General features: G+C 37.4%; 1 protein-coding gene and 1 non-coding gene across 4 annotated transcripts in view; both read left to right on the forward strand.

The window, feature by feature from the left end:
- Positions 1-22,574, forward strand: part of BCAP29 (B cell receptor associated protein 29) — a 40,140-nt gene extending 17,566 nt beyond the window's left edge. For all 3 annotated transcript variants that reach the window (XM_059934176.1, XM_059934175.1, XM_059934178.1), the window contains exons 7-8: positions 17,207-17,307; positions 21,577-22,574. In XM_059934176.1, coding sequence (XP_059790159.1) covers positions 17,207-17,307; positions 21,577-21,612 — 137 coding nt within the window. In that variant the 3' untranslated portion in view covers positions 21,613-22,574. The remainder of the gene's footprint in view (positions 1-17,206; positions 17,308-21,576) is intronic.
- On the forward strand, positions 1,997-2,126 carry LOC132372265 (small nucleolar RNA U109). Its single transcript, XR_009505136.1, has one exon. It is a non-coding gene; the product is annotated as a small nucleolar RNA U109 (small nucleolar RNA).
- Positions 22,575-24,022: the final 1,448 nt, after the last annotated feature.

Raw genomic sequence — 24,022 nt, forward strand, 5'->3', positions numbered from 1 at the left:
AGTTTTAACATTTGTATGAAAATAAATTTAGTAATCAGACATTTCAAATGAGAAATAGTGTTCTTTTTTTACCCAACACAAAATATTGGTGCTAATCCTTCTGAAGAATGCAAGGGACTATTTCCAAAATACCTTTAATTAGTTTAAGAAAATTATTTTAAATTTCTGCTTTCTTTTTTTTATATTTGCCAAGAATCCTTTCCCTTATGTTGTAAGCAGAGTAGGACAGAAATAAAAAGACAGACAAGAATAGGTTGTGTGCCATGCTACACCTCTCCTAACCCTGGCCAGCTTAGTTTTTTCTCCCTTTGCCTTTTAAAAATTCCAACTCTGAGATATTTTGAGCTTTAACCTCACAAGTCTGATATATAACTCTAAACTCAGGGTTATTTTGAGTAATATAAAGAAACTCAATATTTCTTTAACAGACAATTCAGATGTTTGGAGAAAATGAACTCTTTGATAATACAGGCATTTTGTTTATGATCTGATAACAAGAGATGCCAAGCTTCTGTGTTTGAAGTGTAGACTGCAAAACTGCTTTCGAAGTGAATCGATGTTGAGGTAAAAGCAGATTTTACCTGTTTGAGTATGTCCTGTTTGGTTCCTGCAAGGTGTGTAGTATTTTATGAACACATTTTATTTTAGATAACATTGTTACTGACCTTGAGAAGATCAAAGTTCCATTTCTAAAGGAGATATAACCCTGGCTATGTTCTGTTGACCTATACCAATCAAATTCATTAAGACAAGAACTAAGAAATAAATTAGTAGTACAAGATTTGGATGAATTCAGCAACACAATGCTTTGTACATAGTACCATTCAAATATATTCATAGATTTCTAGAAATTGAGGGTATTAAGGCTGACAGTGCTTAAGAAATGTTTTAGCATGTTCTTTTATATTTGAAAACTGAGTAGAAAGGCAGTGTGGTTTGTTTCTTAATAGAGGTAGAGTATTTTCCATATGTATGGTCTAACTCTTAGTGTTTCTTTAATCTAAGTGAAATATTTTCTCCAAATATATTAGCAGAAGTAAAGCATAAATACAAAATGTCTGTTTAAACTGATTCAATCCAAATTGGAAAAGTGCTATTCTGAAGGCAGGTATTAAGAGCACTCACTCTATCAGTAGTGCCAAAATCTCCATCAGTTTTTAACCACCAGCTTAGATTTTTGACCAGTTAGTAAATTACCTGCGCTTCAGTGCAGTAATATGACCCTAGTGAGCCAAAGGAGAGAGTGCATGTCCCCAGGCACCCAATTTACACTCAGGACTAACTTAGTCAGGTGTAAGGACCTGATGTGTCATTTTTAATGATTTGTTTAATGGTAACTCTGATGTCCCAGTGTGTGGAGTAATTGGGAAAGGGCACTGCCATGAAAAATGAGACCTTAGGCTCTAAAGAATTTACAAAGTTCACAAGCCCTCATAATAAAAATAGACCTTGTATGTAGTGGAAAACCTTCTGATATCCAAGGAGATTGACTTTAAAAGACTCTTCCAGGAGAGCTTCCCAGTATTTATTCTTAATACTTTCCCAGTATTTATTCTTTTTTAAAATTAATTTCTTAAATGTATTTGTTTTATTTACTTATTTTTTATTTTTGGCTGCGTTGGGTCATCACTGCTGCGCACAGGCTAGTGCCTAGTTGCGGTTTCTCTAGTTGCGGCGAGCGGGGGCTACTCTTTGTTGCGGTATGCAGACTTTTCATTGCTGTGGCTTCTCTTTGTTGCAGAGCATGGGCTCTAGGTGCAGGGGCTTCAGTAGTTGCAGCACACGGGCTCAGTGGTTGTGGCTCGCGGGCTCTAGAGTGCAGGCTTAGTAGTTGTGGCGCACGGACTTAGTTGATCCACGACATGTGGGATCTTCCCGGACCAGTGCCCTGCATTGGCAGGCGGATTCTTAACCACCGCGAGGAAATACATACCATTCAGTCATTGCGTGCATCCAGGCGGTGGTAAAAGTAGATACAGTTTTGAAAGTGATTGAGTTGCATGTGGACATGTCGCTTCCTCATTCCTTTAGGAGCAGTAGTATACCCATAACATGCTACATTGAAAGTTATCAGGGCTGCCATTCTAATAGTAGAGGTTGAGTAGTAGTGCATTTCTCATACACAAAGGGAAAAGAAAAAGAAGAAAATACAAAAAAGTGATTGAGGCAAATTCCTTGACCCTGCCCTTATTCTTTCTTCCTTCCTTCCCTTCCTTTTCTTCCTTCCTTTCTTTTTCTTTCTTTCTATCAGCAATTTTTTAGGAACTATTCATATAACTTATTCATTGTAAGATCATTTAACATGGAGCATAATTAAAACTGTCTTTAAAAAGCATACCTATTGAGGGACTTCCCTGGTGGTCCAGTGGTTAAGACTCTGTGCTTCCAGTGCAGGAGATGCGGGAACTAAGATCCCCCATGTCACAATGTGCAGCCAAAAAATAAAAATTAAGAAGCATACCTATTGAGGATAAAGCAAATTTTTATTTTATTTATTTTTCTTCCAGTTTTATTGAAATATAGTTGACATATGGCACTGTATAATTTTAAGGTGTTCAGAGTAATAATTTGATTTACATGCATCATGAAGCAATTATCACAGTAAGTTTAGTGAACATCCTTCATCTCATACAGATACAAAATTAAAGAATAGAAAATAATTTTTTTTCTTGTGATGAGGACTCTTAGGATTCCCTCTCTTAACAACTTCCACATATGACATACACCATTGTTAATTCTATTTATCACAATGCACATTACATCCCTAGTACTTATCTTATAACTGGAAGTTGGTACCTTTTGACTGCCTTCACCCAATTCCCCCTACCCCCCCACCTCTGGTAACCACAAATCTGGTCTTTTTTTTATGAGTGTGTTTGTTTTTGAAGTATAATTGACCTACAACACTATGTTAGTTCCTTTTACACAACATAGTGATTTGTTGTTTCTATACATTTCAAACTGATCACCACGATAAGTCTAGTCAAGTCTAGTTACCATGTCACCATACAAAGATATTACATAGTTACTGACTGTATTCCCCACACTGTACATTTCATACCTGTGACTCATTTATTTTGCAACTGGAAATCTGTACTTCGTAATCTCCTCACCTATTTCTTTCTTCCTCTTACCTCCCCTCCCTTCTGGCAAACACCCGTTTGTTCTCTCTCTATATAAAACTCTGTTTATGTTTTGTTATGTTTGTTAATTTTTTTTTAATTCCACGTATAAGTGAAATAATACAGTATTGCTCTTTCTCTGTCTGAGTTACCTCACTTAGCATAACATTGATCCCTTCCAGGTCCATCCATGTTGTCACAAATGGCAAGATTCCATTCTTTTTTATGGCTGATTAATATTCCATTGTGCGTGTGTCTGCATGTGTGTGCATGCTTGTGTTTGTGTGTGTGTGTATTACATCTTTTTTATCCATTTATCTTTTGATGGGCAGTTAGGTTGCTTCCATATCTTGGCTATTGTAAATAATGCTTCAGTGAACATAGGGCTGCATGTATCTTATGTTCTCTAATTAGTGTTTTAGTTTTCTTTGGATAAATACCCAGGAGTGGTATTGCTGGAGATAAAGCAAATTTTAAATGCTATCTAAACAAAGTATATACAAACAGAACAGAAACTGATTGTAAAGGCCCATTCTGTGTCCCTAAGTATTGGCAGCATATAACAGGGACCTTAGATTTGGACCAGGAAATGGAATCTTCTAATCCTATTTAAACTTCTCCTTTACCAAATAGAAGGTTTATTTTATTCCACTCTCAACTAGTTTATTCAACTCTGTTCCGGGATAAATGCTTCTCTGTCACTGTGGTTTACCTTGAAAAGAACTAGCATTCTAGCATTTCCTTTTACAGACCAACTTCACTACCCTTAAAGATGTTCAAGATTTTTTTAAAAATCATCACCCTCTAATGCCAGTAATAAACAAGTCATACTAACATAGGGACCAGGGAGTGAAAATAGTTGAAGTACTTTACAAGAGAAATTGAAGATCAAGATAAGAGAGAAAATTACAAGGGAATTACTATTCTGTATATCAGTAACCCTAAATTCCTTCTTCTTGAGTTCCTTACAAAGGAACTATTTGAGCCATCTATCTATCTAAAAATAAATTCTCAAAGTCCAAACTAAGCATATCTTACAGTTGCAAATTCTTGTGAGTGTAAATTCAACTATCTTTAACTTGCAGTTATATCAAAGCCACCATCTTACTTTAAATTTTGCAATGCTTTAAAAAATTTGGTAGTTTTAGTCATGTTTTTTGTCTTATGACCTTTTAATGAGTTTCTATGCTTTGAATAATAAAAAACATGTATTTTCTCCTCTGTTTACTTATCTGGAAGTTTCTGCTCTTTAACATCTCCTTCCCTTCCTTTGTTAGCTGAAAAATAAAAGTCCATATTTTAAAAGAATAGCATAGTTTATTTGAAGGATGTGGCAATAGACTATATGTAATTAATAGTACCTCAGTTATTTAAAGCAAATAAAATATATGACCCACCATTTTAGTCAGGTTTTAGCTCTTAGGTTGTTTTTTTATTTTTAAATGAACGATATATTGCCATTTATTAGTTTATATTATCTCCACCAAACCAGAAGAAGGAAGCTTTCTTGCTGTGGACTGCTTTCCTGGCACTAATATGTCATGGTGATATTTTCTCCTGCTGTTCCCTGTTACATTCCCATTTAGTTGTGGTGTTTTCCTTTTTGTGAGCTTCCTATCTGTTTGCAGGCCCTATATAAAATAAACTATTTAAGTGTCATCCAGTGACCAGGAGGAATAGCTACAGGGAAGATAGTAACTGAAGACAGAAATTCAAGGATACCTTTCATAGCATTGACAATACCAGCAAGCATGACTGATGCTACCTGAGGAAAAGTTTTTATTAGCTCTACAGAGGGGCATTAAAGCAAGAGAAAACAGTCTCTTCCCTGAAGAGCTTTATAACCCAGATGGATGGATCCAACATATATACATAAAGTGACTACAATTTATTTCTTCCCCTGTGTGATACATGATAGTTAGTTTACTAAAAAAACATGGAGTGGAGAGTGCTAAATGCATACTGAATAACAGAATGTTCCAGGTGATAAGAATATAATCAAGCATAGTTCTCCAAGTATGTTGATGGACATATAGATTGGATCAGCTTGTATCAGGTTTGTGTTTACTGCCAAGTGCAGTACAGAAATTAAACTGGACAACTCTGCTCTAAAAACACTTTTGAAATGGATGGAAAATAATCAGCTAGGAAAATGAGCTGGAAAATTAAAGAAGGAAAAACCTTTTCTTCGTAAAACTAAATCTCATTGCAGCATCCACTGTCTGTGTAGCCTTTGTTCTTTCTATAAGCAAAATTGGAAGGGATAAAATGGGGAACTTCTTAGGAGGTTTCTTAAAATTTCCAGTATAATTTGGATCCTCCTCTCCTCTCATGCTCTGATACTTCAATTTATAGTTCTTTTCAGTAAATTTATAATCTAAGAGAAAAGTGGTAAGGCTTAGAAGTGTGTTTTAGGAGAAGGATCAGAAAACTATGGCCCATGAGCCGAATCTAAACTGCTGCCTTGATTTTAGAAATTAAATTTTATTAGAACAAAGCCATGCTCATTTGTTTACATATTTTCTGTGGCTGTGGAGTTAAGTAAACTGGACAGAGTCTGCATGGCATAGAAAGCTGAAAATAAGGGAGTTCCCTGGCAGTCCAGTGGTTAAAACTCTGAGCTTTCACTGCGGAGGGCCCAGGTTCAATCCCTGGTTGGAGAACTGAGATCCCACAAGCCGAGTGGTGCAGCCAGAGAATAAAAAGAAAGCTAAAGTATTTACAGTCTGGCCCTTTACAGGAGTAGTTTACTGACCCCTATTAAGGATTGTCAAATAAGGAAGAACACCTTTTTCAGTATAAATAATGGTGTTGAAGAGATTGGTTTCTGCTGTTAATATTGTTATAAAATTTGCTGTGCACTTAAATGCTGGTTGAATGAACGTTGATCAGATAATTTAAGAAATTATATATGCTTATATATAGTAAAACTAGTTCTTTGTTTACAGTCAAAGTAAACTGACTCCTTCAATTCTCGTGTGTGATGGTTTGTAAATTCTTCTAGATTCCACGTGTTGCTTCTGCTTACACACGAACTTGCTTTATAAAGCATATCCTTTTCAAAGCAGTTTGTATAAAGCTATACCTACACAGTACTTTGCCTAAAACGTACACCCTGATTTTTAAGTGCAAAGCCAGCATATTAATATAATTTGTAATTATTCTTTGCTAAGTCACAGAGCCAAAATTCTTTTCTTAAATACATTACTTAGCAACCCAGCTAAGATTAATGAAGGAAGTCTTCATGCATTTATTGGTGTTTCATTCGCTAATAGCGTAACAGTGGGGCTGATTTTATTTATTAAATTATAAAGCCTGCTCATCAGTTCCTTGGCCCCAAGTCCCAGTAATCCTTATAAGTATTAGCATGCCTTACATCCCTGTCTTTTCTAAAACCCAAAGGCACTTCACCCATAAACCTTATTCATGTTCATAGTCCCCCAGAGGGTAGGGGCAGGCACCAATATACCTAGCGAGAGGTAGAGAAATTAAGACACACACAAAAAATCATTCATTTCCCCTTTGCTCATGTGACAAATAGAGCTATAATTGGTTTCATGCATTAATGTTTACTCTTTAGTATAATTATTTGGACAGCTTTCTTTCCATTCCTTCTAAAGCATGGCCCTGCCATTAGTTTGGCTTCTTCACTTTGCCACTAGAGTGGCAACACCACAGATCTGATTATGCTTCTTCACTTCTTAAAACTCTGTTGGTTCCTGTTACCTTTATAGCTCTTCAGGATGGCACACGTGGTCTTCTGCGATCTGCCCCCCAACGTCATCTCTAGTTTTGCCTGCCCCACCCTTGTCCAGTCTAAATTTTACACCCCTACTCTATTAAATATGGGAGCTTGTAGTTCTCCTAACAGTGGTGTTTCATCACCTTTCCCCTTTGCCCAGGACTGCAGGTCTGTCTGCCTCTCCTGCCCTCTTCCTTCACACTCTGCCAGCTTGTGCTCATCCTTCAGCTCCAGCATCGTCGCCTCTAAGGAGCCTCCCTGAAACTCTCTCCCTTCAAGCTGGGTTGAGTGGCTTCCATCTGGACCTCCATAGTTCTGCATGGATACTAACTTAATAGTGTACTCTGTAGAAATTACTTTTCATTTGTTTATCTTTCTTACTAGATTGTAAGTGCTGTGAAGGCAAGGGCCACATCTAAGTCAACTCTTTGTCCCCAGGACATACTTAGTGTTCTAGGCCTGTTATCTAATAGATATGAATAAATCTCACCCCCAAACACTGGTTCATCATAATTAGGCTCTTGCAAACTACTTACCTCCTTCTTCTTCCTCCCCTCTTCCTCACCCCTCCCTCCTTCTTCCTCTACTTCCCTCCTCTCTCAAGGACCGAGCTCTGGTGATAGTCAGGTATCCATCACTTGGTACCTGCACCCAAGCATCTCAGCATTGCTGAAGGAACTAACTTCTTATTTTAAATAAATGGTCACTGCATTCAGATGGTCCCTCAACACTGTGACAGTCCTATTAAACTTCTCTAAAATCTTCACTTTTTCACTCTCCAGAACTACTTTAGATCTTCTCATCTCACTTCTAAATTCTAAATCCACCCTACTTCATTGGGCACAAAGAATTAATCAAAAAAGTCATCTTCTCACCACCAAAACTACTGTCCTCCCTCAGCTGGGCTCAAACTCTACCTGTCCTTGGGTTACTGTGGATTAAGTTTCAATCCCTCTTCTACTGCTTTGGCTCCCAACCCCACTATCCTTCTGAAGGACTCTGTTGCTGCAATTACTTCCTCACTTCCTATCACCCTACAGACATCCTCTGGCATCTCCTATCCCAAAAAATAAAAACAAAAACTTCCTTTTGTCTCATATTCCTTCACTTACTGCCCCATTTCTCTGCTCTACTTCATAGCAATTTATTTTTTTTCCTTTTAACTTTTTATTCAGACATAATAAATTCAAATCACACAATTCAAATCACAGGAGAGATGCAAAAATAATACCCAAAAAAATGCCCTGTACCCAAATGATAACACCTTACACTTCCTTATCCTTTTCTTTCTCTTCATATTTTCCTCTCACTTATTATTTTTATATTTTCCAAATGGTGATTTTCTAATTCTCTTATTCCTTCTCCATTTATTAGATGCCATTTTATTGTTAAAGGAGGAGCTTTCCATTTTTCCCCCAGTTACTTATTGATTTGCTTGTGTAATATATTCATTGTGTTATAATTCATTGTGAGCATTATAGTTTATTGTTCAGATTGTCTCAGATTTGGCCAGTGGAAGTCTTTTCAAGCTGGGTTCCATATCATTTTGTCATGCCCCCATTCTGTAAGCACATACATTCTGGTATAACAAGATAGTCCAAACTTATCTTGTACTTTTCCTCCTCTAGCCCTTGAATCAACCATTTCTCCAGTGAGCCTTTAGGTAGAGAATGGTATTTAGAAAATAATATCTATAGCCTAGGTGTGCTCATTGCTACTGGGGTGTCATTACTTCTAGGTGCCCTTAGCAGACAGAACTGATAGTAGCTTAAATTTCACCACTTTAGAGAAACTTTTCCTGAGTACTCCATCTCATGTGGCTGCATGGTCATTCTTTATCACATCACCCTATTCTAACTTTCTTCATGACACTTGGCACTCACTGTTAGTTGGTTGGTTGCTTGCTTTATTGTGCGTCTTCCTCTGACTAGAAAACGAGTATTATGAGAGCTAAGACCCTACCTATCTTTTCATCCTCAGCACTTAGTAGAATGCCTGATGCCTAGTAGTCATTCCATACATTGTTGAATGGATAGATGAGTGGATGACTCCCTTGTCTTAGGGCAGTTTCACCTGTGTAACAGCATCATCTTCTCTAGTCATGAACAGTAGGAATCTTTGGAGGGGCTCTTATGTTTCATGGACTCTCAGCAGTTAGAGACTGGGAAAAACGTTTCCTTCTTCATATTCTTGATGAAAACAGTAAAGATTTCTCATCGCTGTTAAGGAGCTTAATTCTCACAGCCCTTCTGTATTTGTTGTACATATTGACCCTAATGTAGATTTCATAAAAACTGTTTTTATGAACACTAACTTTAAATATTTTTAAGATATTTGTAATCATATTGCCCCTCAACCCTCCTCTTAAGTAACTTAAACCTCTTACACATAAGATTTATTCATGAAGGTTAAGTGACCTACACTTTGATATTCTTGAAATGTATTAGGTTCATGCTTCTTTTTTTTTTTTTTTTTTTAGTCTATGGCAATATCTAGATCACTTTTGTGATCTGGCTTACCTCATTTTTTTTTTTTGAATTTAATTTTATTTATTTTTTTATACAGCAGGTCCTTATTAGTCATCAATTTTATACACATTAGTGTATACATGTCAATCCCAATCGCCCAATTCATCACACCATCACCCCACCCCCCCCCGCGGCTTTCCCCCCTTGGTGTCCATACGTTTGTTCTCTACATCTGTGTCTCAATTTCTGCCCTGCAAACCGGTTCATCTGTACCATTTTTCTAGGTTCCACATATATGCATTAATATACGATATTTGTTTTTCTCTTTCTGACTTACTTCACACTGTATGACAGTCTCTAGATCCATCCACGTCTCTACAAATGACCCAATTTCGTTCCTTTTTATGGCTGAGTAATATTCCATTGTATATATGTACCACATCTTCTTTATCCATTCATCTGTCGATGGGCATTTAGGTTGCTTCCGTGACCTGGCTATCATAAATAGTGAGGTTCATGCTTCTTTACTAGAATATCTGCTTTTCTTTTATCTACTTCCTCACTCCCTACTCACTGACTTTTTTTAATATTACCACTTTGGTGGGGTTTTAACTACATAATATAATAATTTTAAAACATCAGAAGATTTTACACAAAAGAAAGATTTAATTAAGTTTTTGTTTATTTAAAACAACGGAACTTAAGGGGTCATATTTGATAGTTTCTTACTAAGATAGTACTTATAGCCTAATGAATTTTATTATATCTTGTCCTATATACATGTGTTTTGTGTGGGGTTTTTTCCCACTGTACTTTTTTAAAATAAACTTTATGTTAGGACAGTTTATATTTATAGAAAAGTAGGCAATATAGTACAGAGAATTATCATATACCCCACACTCAGTGTCTCCTATTATTCATGTCTTACATTAATATGGTTCATTTATGCAATTAATGAACCAATATGGATATATTATTATTGACAAAGTCCATAGTTTATTCAGATTTCCTTAGTTTTCACCTCACATCTTTTTTCTGTTCTAGGATCTCATTCAGGATACCACATTACATTTAGCTTTATGTCTCCTTAGCCTCCTGTAGGCTATAATAATTTCTCAGACTTTCCTTATTTTTGAAGAGCTTGACAGTTTCGAGAAGTATTGGTTATTTTACAGAATGTTTCTCTATCAGAAGCTGTCTGATATTTTTCATGGTCAGACTGGGGTTATGGGACTGGAGAGGAAAGTCACAGAGGGTAAAGTGCCATTTTCATCACATTATTCCAGAAATACATACCAGCATGACTTATCACTGTTGATGTTGACCTTGATTGCCTGGCGGAGGTTAGTGTTTGTCAGGTTTCTCTATGCACAGTTACTTTTTTCCCCCTCTTCCCATAGTGTAGTGTTTGGAAGGAAGTCACTATTTGTAGCCCAAGCTTAAGAAGTGGGGGTTATGCCCTACCTCCTTGAGGTGAGAGTATCTACATAAATTTTTGGAACTCTTCTGCACAGATATGTCTACTTACCCCTATTTATTTATTTATTTATTTATTCGTGGGTATTCATTTTATACTGTCGATTATAATTTAATACTCTTTTAATCTATACTTGTGCTTCTCTTCATAATCAAATGAATCTTTTGCCTTTTCCTAAAGATTCATCTTGGGAGGGATAAAGCATGACTGTTGCTTCAGTTTTTTGAGGCCTTCTGGGAATAAACAAGGCTGTAAAAAAAAAAAGAAAAAACTACTCTTTTATTTATTTTGTTGCTCAAGTCATTTTTTTAGCATTAGCCATTGGGAGCGCCTTCAGTTGGGTCCTGTGTCTCTTTGACGTGTCCCCATCATTGTGGATTTTTTTTTTTTTTTGCTTTATCATTTTTTGAGTACACCCTTCTGATCTACGTGGTGCTCCAGGCTTATCTTGTATATATCCTGCCTCATAGAATCAGTGTTTTCTTTTTTTTTTTTTAAACTAAACTGGATTCTGTAATAATATTTGTTTGCTTTTTGTTTTTAATTCTGAATTAGCATGAGATATTTGTAACGTGATTATATTTTTATCAAAATATCAAGAAAGGTCTGTTTGCTTTGTGACCTTCCAGTTAGCCTGAATTTTTTTTTCCATTAAAGATATAGTTTGGTTTAGTTGCAACCAAGATTCCTATCAAGTGACTAAAGTGGTACCTCATTGTTTACCTGACATTTATCATATTTTCAAAAAATGAACTGGTTCCACACAAGTGAATTTTTCAGATGCTTAAAGCTTAGACTTTTCATTTGTCTGTCCTTTCCTTCCTTCAGGGAACATATTTTAGGCACCTACCATGTGCTAGGCACAGCGCTGGGTACCCAGAACAGAGAGACAAGACACAGCTTTGTTTCTTGAGTAGTGCACAGTCCGGTAGGGACGTTGTTATACCTCAGCATGATAAGTGCTATAAAATTAAGCTCAAGATGAAGTAGAAGCCAACAGAAAAGATCAAGGATAATTTCTTGACATTTCAAAGGATAAACATTAATTAGCCAGATGAAATGGGAGAGAATGAGTCAGGCAGGGAGGTTAAAGGCGATGGGCAAGGATGTTTTAACAAAATGAGTAGCATGTAACTGAAAGAGTATGCCTTTTTGAAGTACTGCAAGGTGCTCACTGTGGCTGGAGCATAAAATAAGATGGAGGTAGTGGTGAGAGTTGAAAAGTAAGCCTAGGATCCATCATAAAGTGCCTCATGTGCCATGTTTATATGTTAACATTTTGGTGGGGGGAGCACTGCTGGAGGGTTTTTAGGCAGAGGAGCAAGCAATCACTTTGACATTACTGTGGACAGTGAATTAGAGTAGCCAAGAAACAAGGTGAGGAATCCATTTCAGTAATCTAAACTAGAGATGAGGACAGTGATAACAGAGATAGAGTGAAGTGGATGGATTGGAGAGATATAAAGGAAGTAGAATCAATACACCTTATCAACGTACGGATGTGAGGTTAAAAAAGAGTGGGTGATAATTGAAGTGATAAATAAAACAGACCTTACCTGCATGTACCTGACAATATAGGCCTGTACAAAAATAACCATAATATAATTAAAACCACATTTTATGTCCCTTACTGAACAGAAGTTTGTGTGTCTACTTTCCAAGTATTTTGGAAGCATTACTGTAGCTTAACGGTCCAGTGATGGTCCCTGTAAAGGAACAGTACATGTGAGGATTAAGTACTGAAGAGCTCTGGTATGTCACACTCTCGAGTTCTCAAAAATAGAACCAAATGAACTGAAAAGAAATCAACACTAGATGTAGGGAAATTTTTCAAATTAAAATTTGAAAAATTTCTTTCTCTGGCACAATCCTTATAGCTAGTGTACAGCAGCCAGCTTGAGCTGCCATGCCAATATGTCTAAAAATTTTCTCTTACATTTCCTGGCAGAGCTTAGCTGATATTGTCTGTTATCCTGGGTAGAAAACATAGTGATACAATACATTTACACAGTGCATCGGTCTCACCAACTCCTCTTACTGTGCAAATAGCTCCATAAATGTAAGTTTGGCACTTGGAAAACCACAAATATGTTTGGCCTGCTTACATGGCATTTTACACAAACATTTTGGCTGACTACATGTCACTGTAACATTAATTGGGGTTATTCTTTATATTAATAAATGATTTTTGCCTCAAAAAGTTCCCAGTGAACATAAATGAATCTGGCCAGTATTCTCATGAAATATCTCAACATTTCCATAATGCTACTGGCAAATGATAGCAGCTCATTTTTGCAGATGAGAAAATTGAAATAGTGACTTAGATGTATCACCTCAAGCCTCCTTGTCTGATGTCTTCCATATATATGCTGTTTCCAAAATAACATGATTCAAAATAAAACAGGCATATTCAAATGTCAGATAACAAGTTTATATAATCCCTTAGTCATGAAGGCAGTTCCAGAAGGAGGTAGAAGACAACCAAAACAGAATATTGTAATTTTTATAAAATGAGAGGTAGAGAAAGGACTAGGAAACAGTCCAAAAGGCTCCTAGACAGTAACATCCTCTCCTAATTAGAGTGAAATCAGTAAAATAGTAATCATTAGGTTTACTAATATCCACTGAAATACAAAATAAAATAAGAAACATAGTTCATGCCTTAGCTTGGTAAGTGCAAGAAAAACAGGATTTGCCTGCAGTTGTTTTGTTATAGCTTCGTACCAGTCATGATGAGAAGAAACTTCTGGATAGACTGTACAAGTGGTTTTCTAGCTTCTTCTACAGATTTGTAGTTCCACTTGACTCATTCTTTCTCCTAACAAATCATGAGAAAAATAGTATCTTTTAATAAGGAACTAATAAGTTGATATCTAAGATTTGTTGAATTTCCTAATTAATTTATTCATTTCAAAGATTTAAGTATAAATCGTTTTTAACATTAAGATGAACTGTTCAATACAACCTCCTGACCAACATTTTTAAAACCACTGTTACAGACTATTCAGACATTATTAAGTTGTAGAATCTTCGCTTTTTCTTTCTTTCTTTCTTTCTTTTTTTCTTTCTTTCTTTCTTTCTTTCTTTCTTTCTTTCTTTATGGCTGCATTGGATCTTTGTTGTTGCATGCGGGCTTTCTCTAGTTGCGGCGAGCAGGGGCTACTCTTCATTGCAGTGCGTGGGCTTCTCATTGCGGTGGCTTCTCTTGTTGCAGAGCACCGGCTCTAAGCATGCAGGCTTCAGTAGTTGTGGCACGCGGGCTCAGTAGTTGTGGCTCATGGGCTCTAGAGCACAGGCTCAGTAGTTGTGGCGCACGGGCTTAGTTGCTCCGTGGCATGTGGGATCTTCCCGGACCAGGGATGGAAACTGTGTGTGTCCCCTCCATTGGCAGGCGGATTCTTAACCACTGTGCCACCAGGGAAGTCCCTGCTTTTTATATACCAAAGTAAGTCCAGGTTCGTAAACATTTTTAGTAAGGAAGGAACTGAAGATAACACCATGTTTTGTATTTTCAAGTATCATCTAGGGGGCTTCCCTGGTGGCACAGTGGTTAAGAATCTGCCTGCCAATGCAAGGGACATGGGTTCGAGCCCTGGTCCAGGAAGATCCCACATGCTGCAGAGCAACTAAGCCCGTGCGCCACAACTATTGAGCCTGAGCTCTAGAGCCCACGAGCCACAACTACGGAGCCCGTGTGCCACAACTACTGAAGCCTGTGCACCTAGAGCCCGTGCTCCGCAACAAGAGAAGCCACCGCAATGAGAAGCCCGCACACCGCAACGAAAAGTAGCCCCCGCTCGCCGCAACTAGAGAAAGGCCACACACAGCAACGAAGACCCAACGCAGCCAAAAATAAATTTATTAATTAAAAAAAAAAAAAGTATCATCTAGGAAAGGCCTTATGCACAGATTGAAAACTAATATATAAATCGTTATATTGTGAGTGGTCCCTGTGAAATCTAACCAACTACCAAAAATCTCTCTTCCACATCTAACCCATGCTTTTCTTTACTAAGTGACACATAAAATTTGTCAAATTCAACTTTTAATACCTAGTTTATTTAGATTTATGGATCTATAGAAGTAATGTGGAGGAAGTTATAAAGCTGCGCTGTCTATTACGGCTAGCCATTAGCTACATATGGCTATTTAAGTCAAAATTTAAGGGACTTCCCTGGTGGCGCAGTTGTTATGAATCCACCTGCCAGTGCAGGGGAGACGGGTTCCATCCCTGGTCTGGGAAGATTCCACATGCCATGGAGCAACTAAGCCCATGTGCCACAACTACTGAAGCCCGCGCACCTAGTGCCCGTGCTCTGCAACAAGAGAAGCCACCTCAATGAGAAGCCCGCACACCGCAGCAAAGAGTAGCCCCCACACGCTGCAACTAGAGAAAGACCGTGCACAGCAATGAAGACCCAACACCGCCAAAAATAAATTAATTAAAAATAAATAAATCAATCAAAATTTAAATTTAATTTAATTTAAAACTCAGTTCTTCAGTTGCACTAGCCACATTTAAAGTGTTCAGTAGCCACATGAAGCTAGTGGCTACCATATTGGACAGCACAGTTTTAGAACATTTATTGGACAATGCAGATGTAGAACAATGCAGAGAGTTTAATTTGACAAAATAGTCTAGAAAGTATTGATACAAAAGGCACTTCAGTTGATAGTGACTTACATACTTATATATAACATATGATGGCTTCTCAGGAGGGAAGGCAATCAAACTGTTTATAAACAGAACCTGTAATTTCATTTTGCCAAAAAAGTGACTTAAGTTTTATAAATCCCACTTTCTTTCCTAAAATCCTACCCTAAAAAATTTACAAATGCAGAACTTGTGCAGGCTACATGTGCAGAATTGTATGTAGAGCTAGTTCAGGATTCCCAGAATTTCTCCAGTGCATCTTACACTACTCTTCCCTTCTACACATTTGCTCATTAGCTTCTACACAATATGTTGACTTAAATGTTTATCATATATGTATTTTTTTAACTTCTACCTAATTTGCTGACTTAGATTTTGCTCTTTGGTAGACAAAGACTAGTATGTAGCCATATTTGTGTATCATCTTGAGGTTAAAGTCTTTAAGTGCCACTTAATACACCCCATATTTTTCAACTTTGTATAAGAAAGTGATTGTCTTTATTCTTAAGGAAATATTGTCACCCATCCCTTAGTAAAAATGATAAAATATTTTTTCCACCCTCAGTTTTTTCAAAAGCAGACCCTTCTGATAAACTCTGTTCTATAATGCCTGAGTCCAGGTTGAGCCTGGGAGGTGTTAGGATAAGCCTGGAACATCTTGTGCCAGAAACTGTTGGGGGCATAGTCGAAGGACATAGATGCCAGCCTGAAGTTCCCACTGGCCAAATCTGGGGGAAATTAAGTATAGTAATGAATTATAGGTCATTGAAAAAATAGGAATCTATTAGTTCATACTGATGATGGATGGATGGATGGAGAAGAAAGGAAGGCTCCTCTTTATAGTACAATGCTGACTGATAAATTTGGATGGAATGATGAAGTTGGAAAATCACCATTCTGCAACCATCACAACAAAAATTGGTTTAGGCAAGAATGATCAGTAGATGCTAAATATAGGGGGGAAGTTTTGACAAGGAACAGGATGTTTACATAGTCTTAATTGTCTTCTCACTGCTTCTTAGTTACAAGGAGGAAAATAACTATAATATGGAAAAACCAGTGAGAGGCAGTTGGGCCTCTGGATGTGATACCTTGAGAAACATTCAGAATCATTTATGTCATATTTGTATGTAAGTGGGAGGCATAACCTGAATTTAATCATGAGAAGACATCAGACAAAATCAATTGGAAATCATTGTATTAAAAAAAAAATGTCCGCATTCTTAAAAATGTGAATGTCTTGAAAGATAGGGGAGAAGAAGGCGGGGGGAAGGCTGAGGAACTATTCCAGATTAATGGAAACTAAAGAGACATGACAACTTACTGTTAATCTTTGATATAGGACTGGATCTCTGGACTAGAACTGAAAAAATGATAAAAAGGACATAATTGGGACAGGTGCCAAGACTGGAATATGGATGGTAGATTAGATAAAGAGTATTGTATTGATGTTAAATTTCCTGAGTTTGCTAACTATATGATGAATATCTTTGTTCTTAGGAAGTACACAATGACGTACTTAAGGATAGAGGAGCATGATGTCTGTAACTTAGTCTCAAATGGTTCAAGAAAATGATTGGGCATGTGTGGAGATAGAGAATACAATTACAAATGTACCATATTGTCAACAGTTGGTGAATTTGAGTAAAGGCTACAAAGAAGTTCTCCAAGTGTTGCAAGTTTTCCATAAATTTGAAATTATTTTAAAATAAAAATTTTACAATTCTATTCGATGTTCTCTAGCCCTTTCTAAGGCACAAAATGACATGACCATGATGAAGATGCAATCAGAGAGACTTTCAAAAGAATATGACCGGCTCCTGAAAGAACACTCAGAACTTCAGGTGGGTGACATCCATTTTACGAGCCTCAGCTTTTTGAAATAGTAATTAATTACCTAAGTCAATTATTTGGGTTCTTTGCCCTTCGCAAGCTAAGAGGATGTATTGATAGTTAATCCTGACTTTGCAGAGTGATTAAATAAGCCAATTTTTACTTGAAGGTTGGGATATTGCATGAAAATAATCATAACATAGAGAATTACTGACATGCTAACTTACAGCATTCTAGCTGGAGTAAAGTTTTAAGCAAAAGAATTGAGCCATAAAAACAGCAGCATTGGAAACCAGACTGGTTCTGGAAAAATTTAGTTTTGCCATTTAGAATGTTTGCCATATGCATGCCAAAATAAAGCCAAAAATTGAAGACCCACATTACACTACTCCTTCTGTCCCACTGTTTGAAATATCTTAGGACAAAGCCTGAGGCATTCAAATTATATGTTTTACCTCCAGAGTTAAGTTGAAAGATGGAAATGGAGAAAATGTTTTTATCGTTGAAGTCACAAAGTCAGGGGCCATGGTTTTCTTTCTGTTCCCCTTCAGTCCAGCAAGAGTCAGTTCCCTACCTTCACCCATGTTGGGTTTGTCTTCCCTTCCTTCTTGGGCTGCCAGCCCCTAACCTGATTTGATTTCCCAGTCCACTTTGACCACGTGTGGGGAGAATTCGGGGAAGAGACCATTCCAGAGGCAACCCTGGCCCTCTCAATTCCTCCCAAGATGGAGGGTCTCTGCTCTTCTGCTTTCAGATTGGGCTTATCCTTAGAAATTGGCAGCATTTGTGGCCTTCAGTGAGGGCTTTTTAGCAATTACAGCTCTACAGTTATTTCACTGTATTAGAAACCTTAGTCCCAGGACTCATTTCCCTGCATGTCAGTGGTCATTGTATCTTCAGGGTCCAGCACTGTGCCTGGCACAAGACAAGCAAGCACGATATTCATAGGCTTGGAGTCAGACAGGCATGGAATAACTGTAACTTTCTTACTAGCTTTGTGATCCCAAGTAGGTCATGTCACCCCTCTGGGGCTCACTTTTCTTCATCTGTAAAATCAGAACAGTAATAACACCTGGCTCACTAGCTTGTTGGGAGGATTAAATAGAATGTGTAGGGTGCTTAACGTTGTGCCTGGCTGATAGTAAACACCCAAGGAATGATAGCTGTTCTCATAATTATCACTATTACCAGTATTAATTCCTCTGTAGAAATTTTACTGAAAGAATGACTTATTCTCATCCAGCCACTTTGGCCTTGATTAGAGCCAGTCAAGAGATAATCTGATGCACACTTGTAATCTGGTATTCCCAGCTGAGTTGCATGTCTGGTTTAACTGACCTACTTTGACAGTAGGGCGACCAGAGAAGGATAGATATCCTGTGTGCTCCAGACCCAGGACACCAAGAGCTCAGTTCTCATGCTCTGGAGTAGGTAGTTAGATTTTCAGCAGGACCACCCTTTCTCCATCTCTACAACAGAGGTCCCGAAATTGCTGACTTCACCATGGCATGATGAGAATTATTCCATCGCATCCTAAAGATCCACAATGGAAAGTGGAGAAACATTTTAGAAGCCTCTCGCCTAGAAATAGAACTATTTTTCCCTCCCATTTGTGAGATGAGGGTGTAGTCAACAAGGATGAGCATCTACACCAGTGGTCTCTGCCCCAGGTATCAGAAACGTTTAGATCCCTGGATGGAGAAAGAAGCAGAGAATGTCCCATTGTGGTAACAGCCAATGATTCTGTTAATCCCTCAAGAATGTATGTGATAGTAAGATACCCTCAACCCTTTTTCTTTCCCCAAAAAAAGCTTCAGTTTGCATTTTATGCATTCCTGATAAAAGGTGTTCAGAAGTTTTTATGAGTAATCCCTTCCCAAGAAAGTAGTTTTTATACCTGTGTCTTTGAAAAAATGTCCTCATCCCAGATATGCCAGGTGCCAGGCTGAGAGTTGGGCCCTGGTGCATTTAAGCCTTGTATCCAGGTTTTTGAAATACTTATGGATGACATTTACTGAGGGTGTGCTCTGGACCAAGCACTTAGCTGATGGCTTCATATATGTTATCTGCGTTCTCGCCTTCATAGCCCATCAAATTATTGATGAAATACATATTTTAATACCCTATTTTGTGAATGAGGGAAACGAGACCCAGAGGTGTTAAATAATGTACCCAAAGTCACTGAACTGAAAAGTGATAGCATTCAAAGTTGGATTTAAAGTCAGGAAATCTTTCTTCAGAACTTCCATCATTAACCACTATGCTCCTTCACCTGTGCTGGTCATTGGACTGTGGGTTCTGGGGTCTGCTCTCTGGATTCTGGGCAGATTCAGCCAAAGGGAGGCACTGGTAGAAGACTGAAGGCAGGAGGAGGGGGAAAGCCAAGAAAGTCTCCTGTTCTCTCCACTTCGGGTGGCATCTGCCACAGCAGCCTCATCTCTTTCCATGGTCCCAGTTCCCACTGGGCGTCTTCCACCTGGTGGGACCTCGTTCCTGGGATCCGTTAACACTGTCTCCTCCAATGCCCTCCAGCCCAAAGAATGGTTTTCTGCCATTGCTAATACCTGAGGTGTCTTACCACCCTGTGCGGTGTGTCTCCTCTCTCACCACCTATAAAACCAATTCCCTGTGATAAGTATCTGTTTGATGAGAAAAACTCTCAGCTCCATGGTTGACCAGTTCTATAAACCTCGGGTGACTCATTTGACATTCATGCAGCTTGACTTCTTCAGTACTTAGATGAGGATTATAATATTTCATGAGCATTAAATCAGATCCTGGGCAAGAAAGCACTTTAAATATATTTAAGCAAGAAAAACTCTCTACAACTGTACGGTGCTACGAGTTATTTCTCGATTGAACACTTTTTTTTCCCATCCACCTACTTAACCCTCCATTGTCCAGTAGGAGAACCTGAATAAGATTCTGAGATATAGGTGTCATTAAATGAGAACCATTTTCTTAAAAGTGACTCTTACACTTTGATATTCACCTTATGAACCCAGCTGAGAAGCAAAAGATTGCTGTAGACCATCTACAGGAAAAAGCTGTACCAAATTGTCCTTCATGAATTTTACTTCAATTGTCAAACCAACCTCAATAATTGAATTACATCATAAAGTTCATTGGGAAACTTTTCAATTTTATATACTTGATTAAATAAAATAATCATAAAATAAAGGACTGTTAAAACATTAAGGAAACAGGTAGAAGAGAGGAAAGCTTGTTTCTTTACTGTAAACAAATCCCACTTTACATCTTTTAAATTTGTTTGGATTTCCCCATCTGATCCCCTTCCTGTTATAGGCACTAAATAAATATTAGAAAATAGTCCCTTCGAAATATGTAGTCTTTGCCTTTCCTTGTTTGCCCTGGGTCTCTTCTAGAAAAGAAAACCCAGAATGTACTCAGGATCATTAGCAGCACAAACCCATCAGCACTAGCCATTTTTTAAATTTCATTTTGGAAAATCACCCTTCACTTTAAGGGACTTATCCAGAATAGCAGATCCATTAAAGCTGTGCTTTTTATCTAAAGTGGTAAGATAAATGTAAACACATAAAAGCGGTACCTTGTTACTCATATACCTCCTCTAATGCTGTCTTCTGACTCGATTGCTTAAAGTTGATGTTACTGGAAGTTGCTCTGAAAGCAGAAATGCTCAGCCCCAAGGAGAGCTTGATAGCTTCCCGGGTGCAACAATAACCCCGGAACTCCATTGTTTGTGATAGTTTTTCTCAGTGTAGATGTCTGCCTTCTTCGTGCAAATGATCTCTATGGTTAACTTCTATCCCATTTTCCTCCAGTTTTAAATCATGTATTATAGTCGTCTTGAGATCAGCAAAGAGTATAATTTGAGAAGCCAGTTCTATTGGCAAATATCTGAAGAATAAAAAAAACAAGGCCACCCCATGTGGGTTTTTTGGTTCTCTTCATTCTTTCTTTGTCAAAAATCTTCATTAAGTTTGCAAGAGAGAAATTTTAGAAATTTTGTTTTCCTTGTATAACCTGTGAAATGAAAGCAAAATAGATTAAAGCAGGGGAAAAGGTGAACTTATCAAGAGTGTTATTTTTTATCCCTCTAAGCACTTTTTGAAGTAAAACTACTCATTTTGTAGTTTTTTAAAATTTGAGACTTTCTCAATCTATGTTTTAATTTGATTATTCTTGTAATTAATAACTATACACAGAAAAGAGGATGTTTTTTAAAAGTCCTTGTCATATTTATGAATGTGTTTCTCACTCTTGCTATAACTACCTGTCACTTTTTTTTTTTGCAGGATCGTGCAGGGAAAGGCAATAAGAAAGGCCTGTGAACTTTATGAAAGAAGACTGTGATACACCATGTCAGGAGGATAAATTTGTTATCATGTTAGCCTCTAGAAAACTTAAAATTCAGTTCAGAAAAACATACTGTCTATGACCAGCCAATATTTTTTTTAATGCCACACACATAGGCTATTATCATAATGGCATTATCACAATATTTGATGATGTTTCAGATATATTGTAAAGTCTGTATTCTAGCTCTCAAGTGAAATATAAGCATGTTAAACACCTTATCTAGATACTGATAGTAACACTGGTGTATGGTGGCTGTTCACCAATAAAAGGAGAAATTCATTAGCCACTTACTTCCAAACTTAGATTTTTAAGCTGCATGAAACCATTAAATAGCCTTAAAAGCTTTGATGAATTTCCAATAATAATACTAATCTACTTAATCAGACGATGGTGTATTTGAAAATAGTATTCAATATCAGCAAGTTTGTTCGTAGAGAGATTAACTAAGGATAAATGATTAGAAGTAGCTACTATATTTATAGGGAAGAGTCAGAAAGAGCAAAAAATAAAAACAATGACTTTAAGTTTTATTTTTTTAAGCCTGATGGTACTGCAGCTGACTGTCATAAGACAACTATATTGATAATTGTATTTTTGTTACTGTGCTTCTGCACCTGTTGGGGATTATTTTTGTTGACATTTGTGTTAATAACACATAATTAGTAAAGATTCTGCTTTTTTAAAGTTCATCTGGGAATGGAGTTTACATGTATTTGCATAACTGCCACAGCACTGAACTGAAATTATTTTATAACAGCGTGGAATTCTTGACTTGGAAATGTATAATGTATCCAAAAAGCAGTGTTTCCCATTGCTGCGAGAGTTGCTAATTATACAAATATTACCTCAAATATACACACAGTGGTGTCACAATTTTGCCAAGATGTTTCTGTATTCTGAAAGCTAAATATTAAATACTGTTTTTCCATTCAAATATTCATTTAGTTTCCTTTAGGAGAGGATGATTGTATATTAATGCGATTTAGGTTGTTCCAGTGTTTAGACTTGAAAAACCATCTTCCGTGTCTCATAAAGACCTAAATATAAAAGAAAATGGAAAATAACTACTGGAGTTTTTACTTTTCTGGTATTTGTTTTATCCTTTGTTATTTATTATCATTTTAGCACCAACTTCATGCATATTTAATTTTTTTCACTGTAAAGTGGGTGAAGTGAGCAAGTACGTGAGAATTTTATTTCAGATAAAAGGAGTTACTGCTAGAAAACAGACATGTAGGAGACATTTAGCAGAGTAAGAAATGGGAGTTAGACCATATGGGCTGACAGCACCGTAAATAACAAGGCAAGGGAGTGCTGACAGAGGAGAGAACTGAACAAGTAGCAACTTAGAAATATCGAAGTGCGATCTACCTGGTTAAGGATATAGATACTGTTTGTGATCCTGGCCTGGTGAACAGAAATGAAGTCTAATGACAGAGTAACATACAGAAAGTAGAAAATACACAGCTTTAGAATTGGCAGAACCAAGTCATAATCCTAGATTCAGCACTAATTTAGCCATGGGATTTTGTACAAATTATTCAAACTTGCTAGATTTACATTTCCTCACCTTCGAAATGGGAATCATAATATTTAGGTCAGGGTTACTACATAAACTAAGATAACACAGTGATTCGCAAAGTTGTGCAGACTGTACAGCACGGGGAAAGTCCAGGTGCTCTTTGAAGAGCATAAGGATTTGAAAGATTCCCAGAAAACACTTTAAAGTATACATTTAAGTATTCTTAGTCCTCAACCCTTTCAGTTGTCCAGGTTTGCAAACTGAGGCCTCAAAAGTGTATGCAGTTTTCCCAAGTTAACATGGATAGTTAGATCCAGGGCTAGGATTTGAGTCTAGAATTTAGGTGTCCTGGTTCCCCAGATATTACTCTAGTTTTTATACACAAATTAGCTATAATTTGCTAAACAAAATATTGCCATGTACTAGCCAAGGTTTGGACTATAGAGTCTGGCTCCCGTGTCGTGTATTTTATACTACACTGAAGGCCTCTCGAGCTCTGCTTCTTAGTTCTTACGACTCTCCTTGCCGGTGAGGGTGTTTAGCAAATCCTATTATTATAAATAGACACGTATTCCATGGATTTAGTTAGACTGCATATTAAGTTATGTTCCCCCTGTCAGTAATGACTTCTTTTTTTTTTTTAATGTATTTATTTTTGGCTGCATTGGGTCTTTGTTGCTGTGCGCGGGCTTTCTCTAGTTGCAGCAAGCGGGGGGCTACTCTTTGTTGCAGTGCGTGAGCTTCTCATTGCGGTGGATTCTCCTGTTGCAGAGCACGGCCTCTAGGTGTGCGGGCTTCAGTAGTTGTGGCAGGCAGGCTTCAGTAGTTGTGGCAGGCGGGCTCAGTAGTTGTGGCTCATG

The sequence above is a fragment of the Balaenoptera ricei genome, chromosome 9, assembly GCF_028023285.1.
Source record: "Balaenoptera ricei isolate mBalRic1 chromosome 9, mBalRic1.hap2, whole genome shotgun sequence".
NCBI lineage: Eukaryota > Metazoa > Chordata > Mammalia > Artiodactyla > Balaenopteridae > Balaenoptera > Balaenoptera ricei.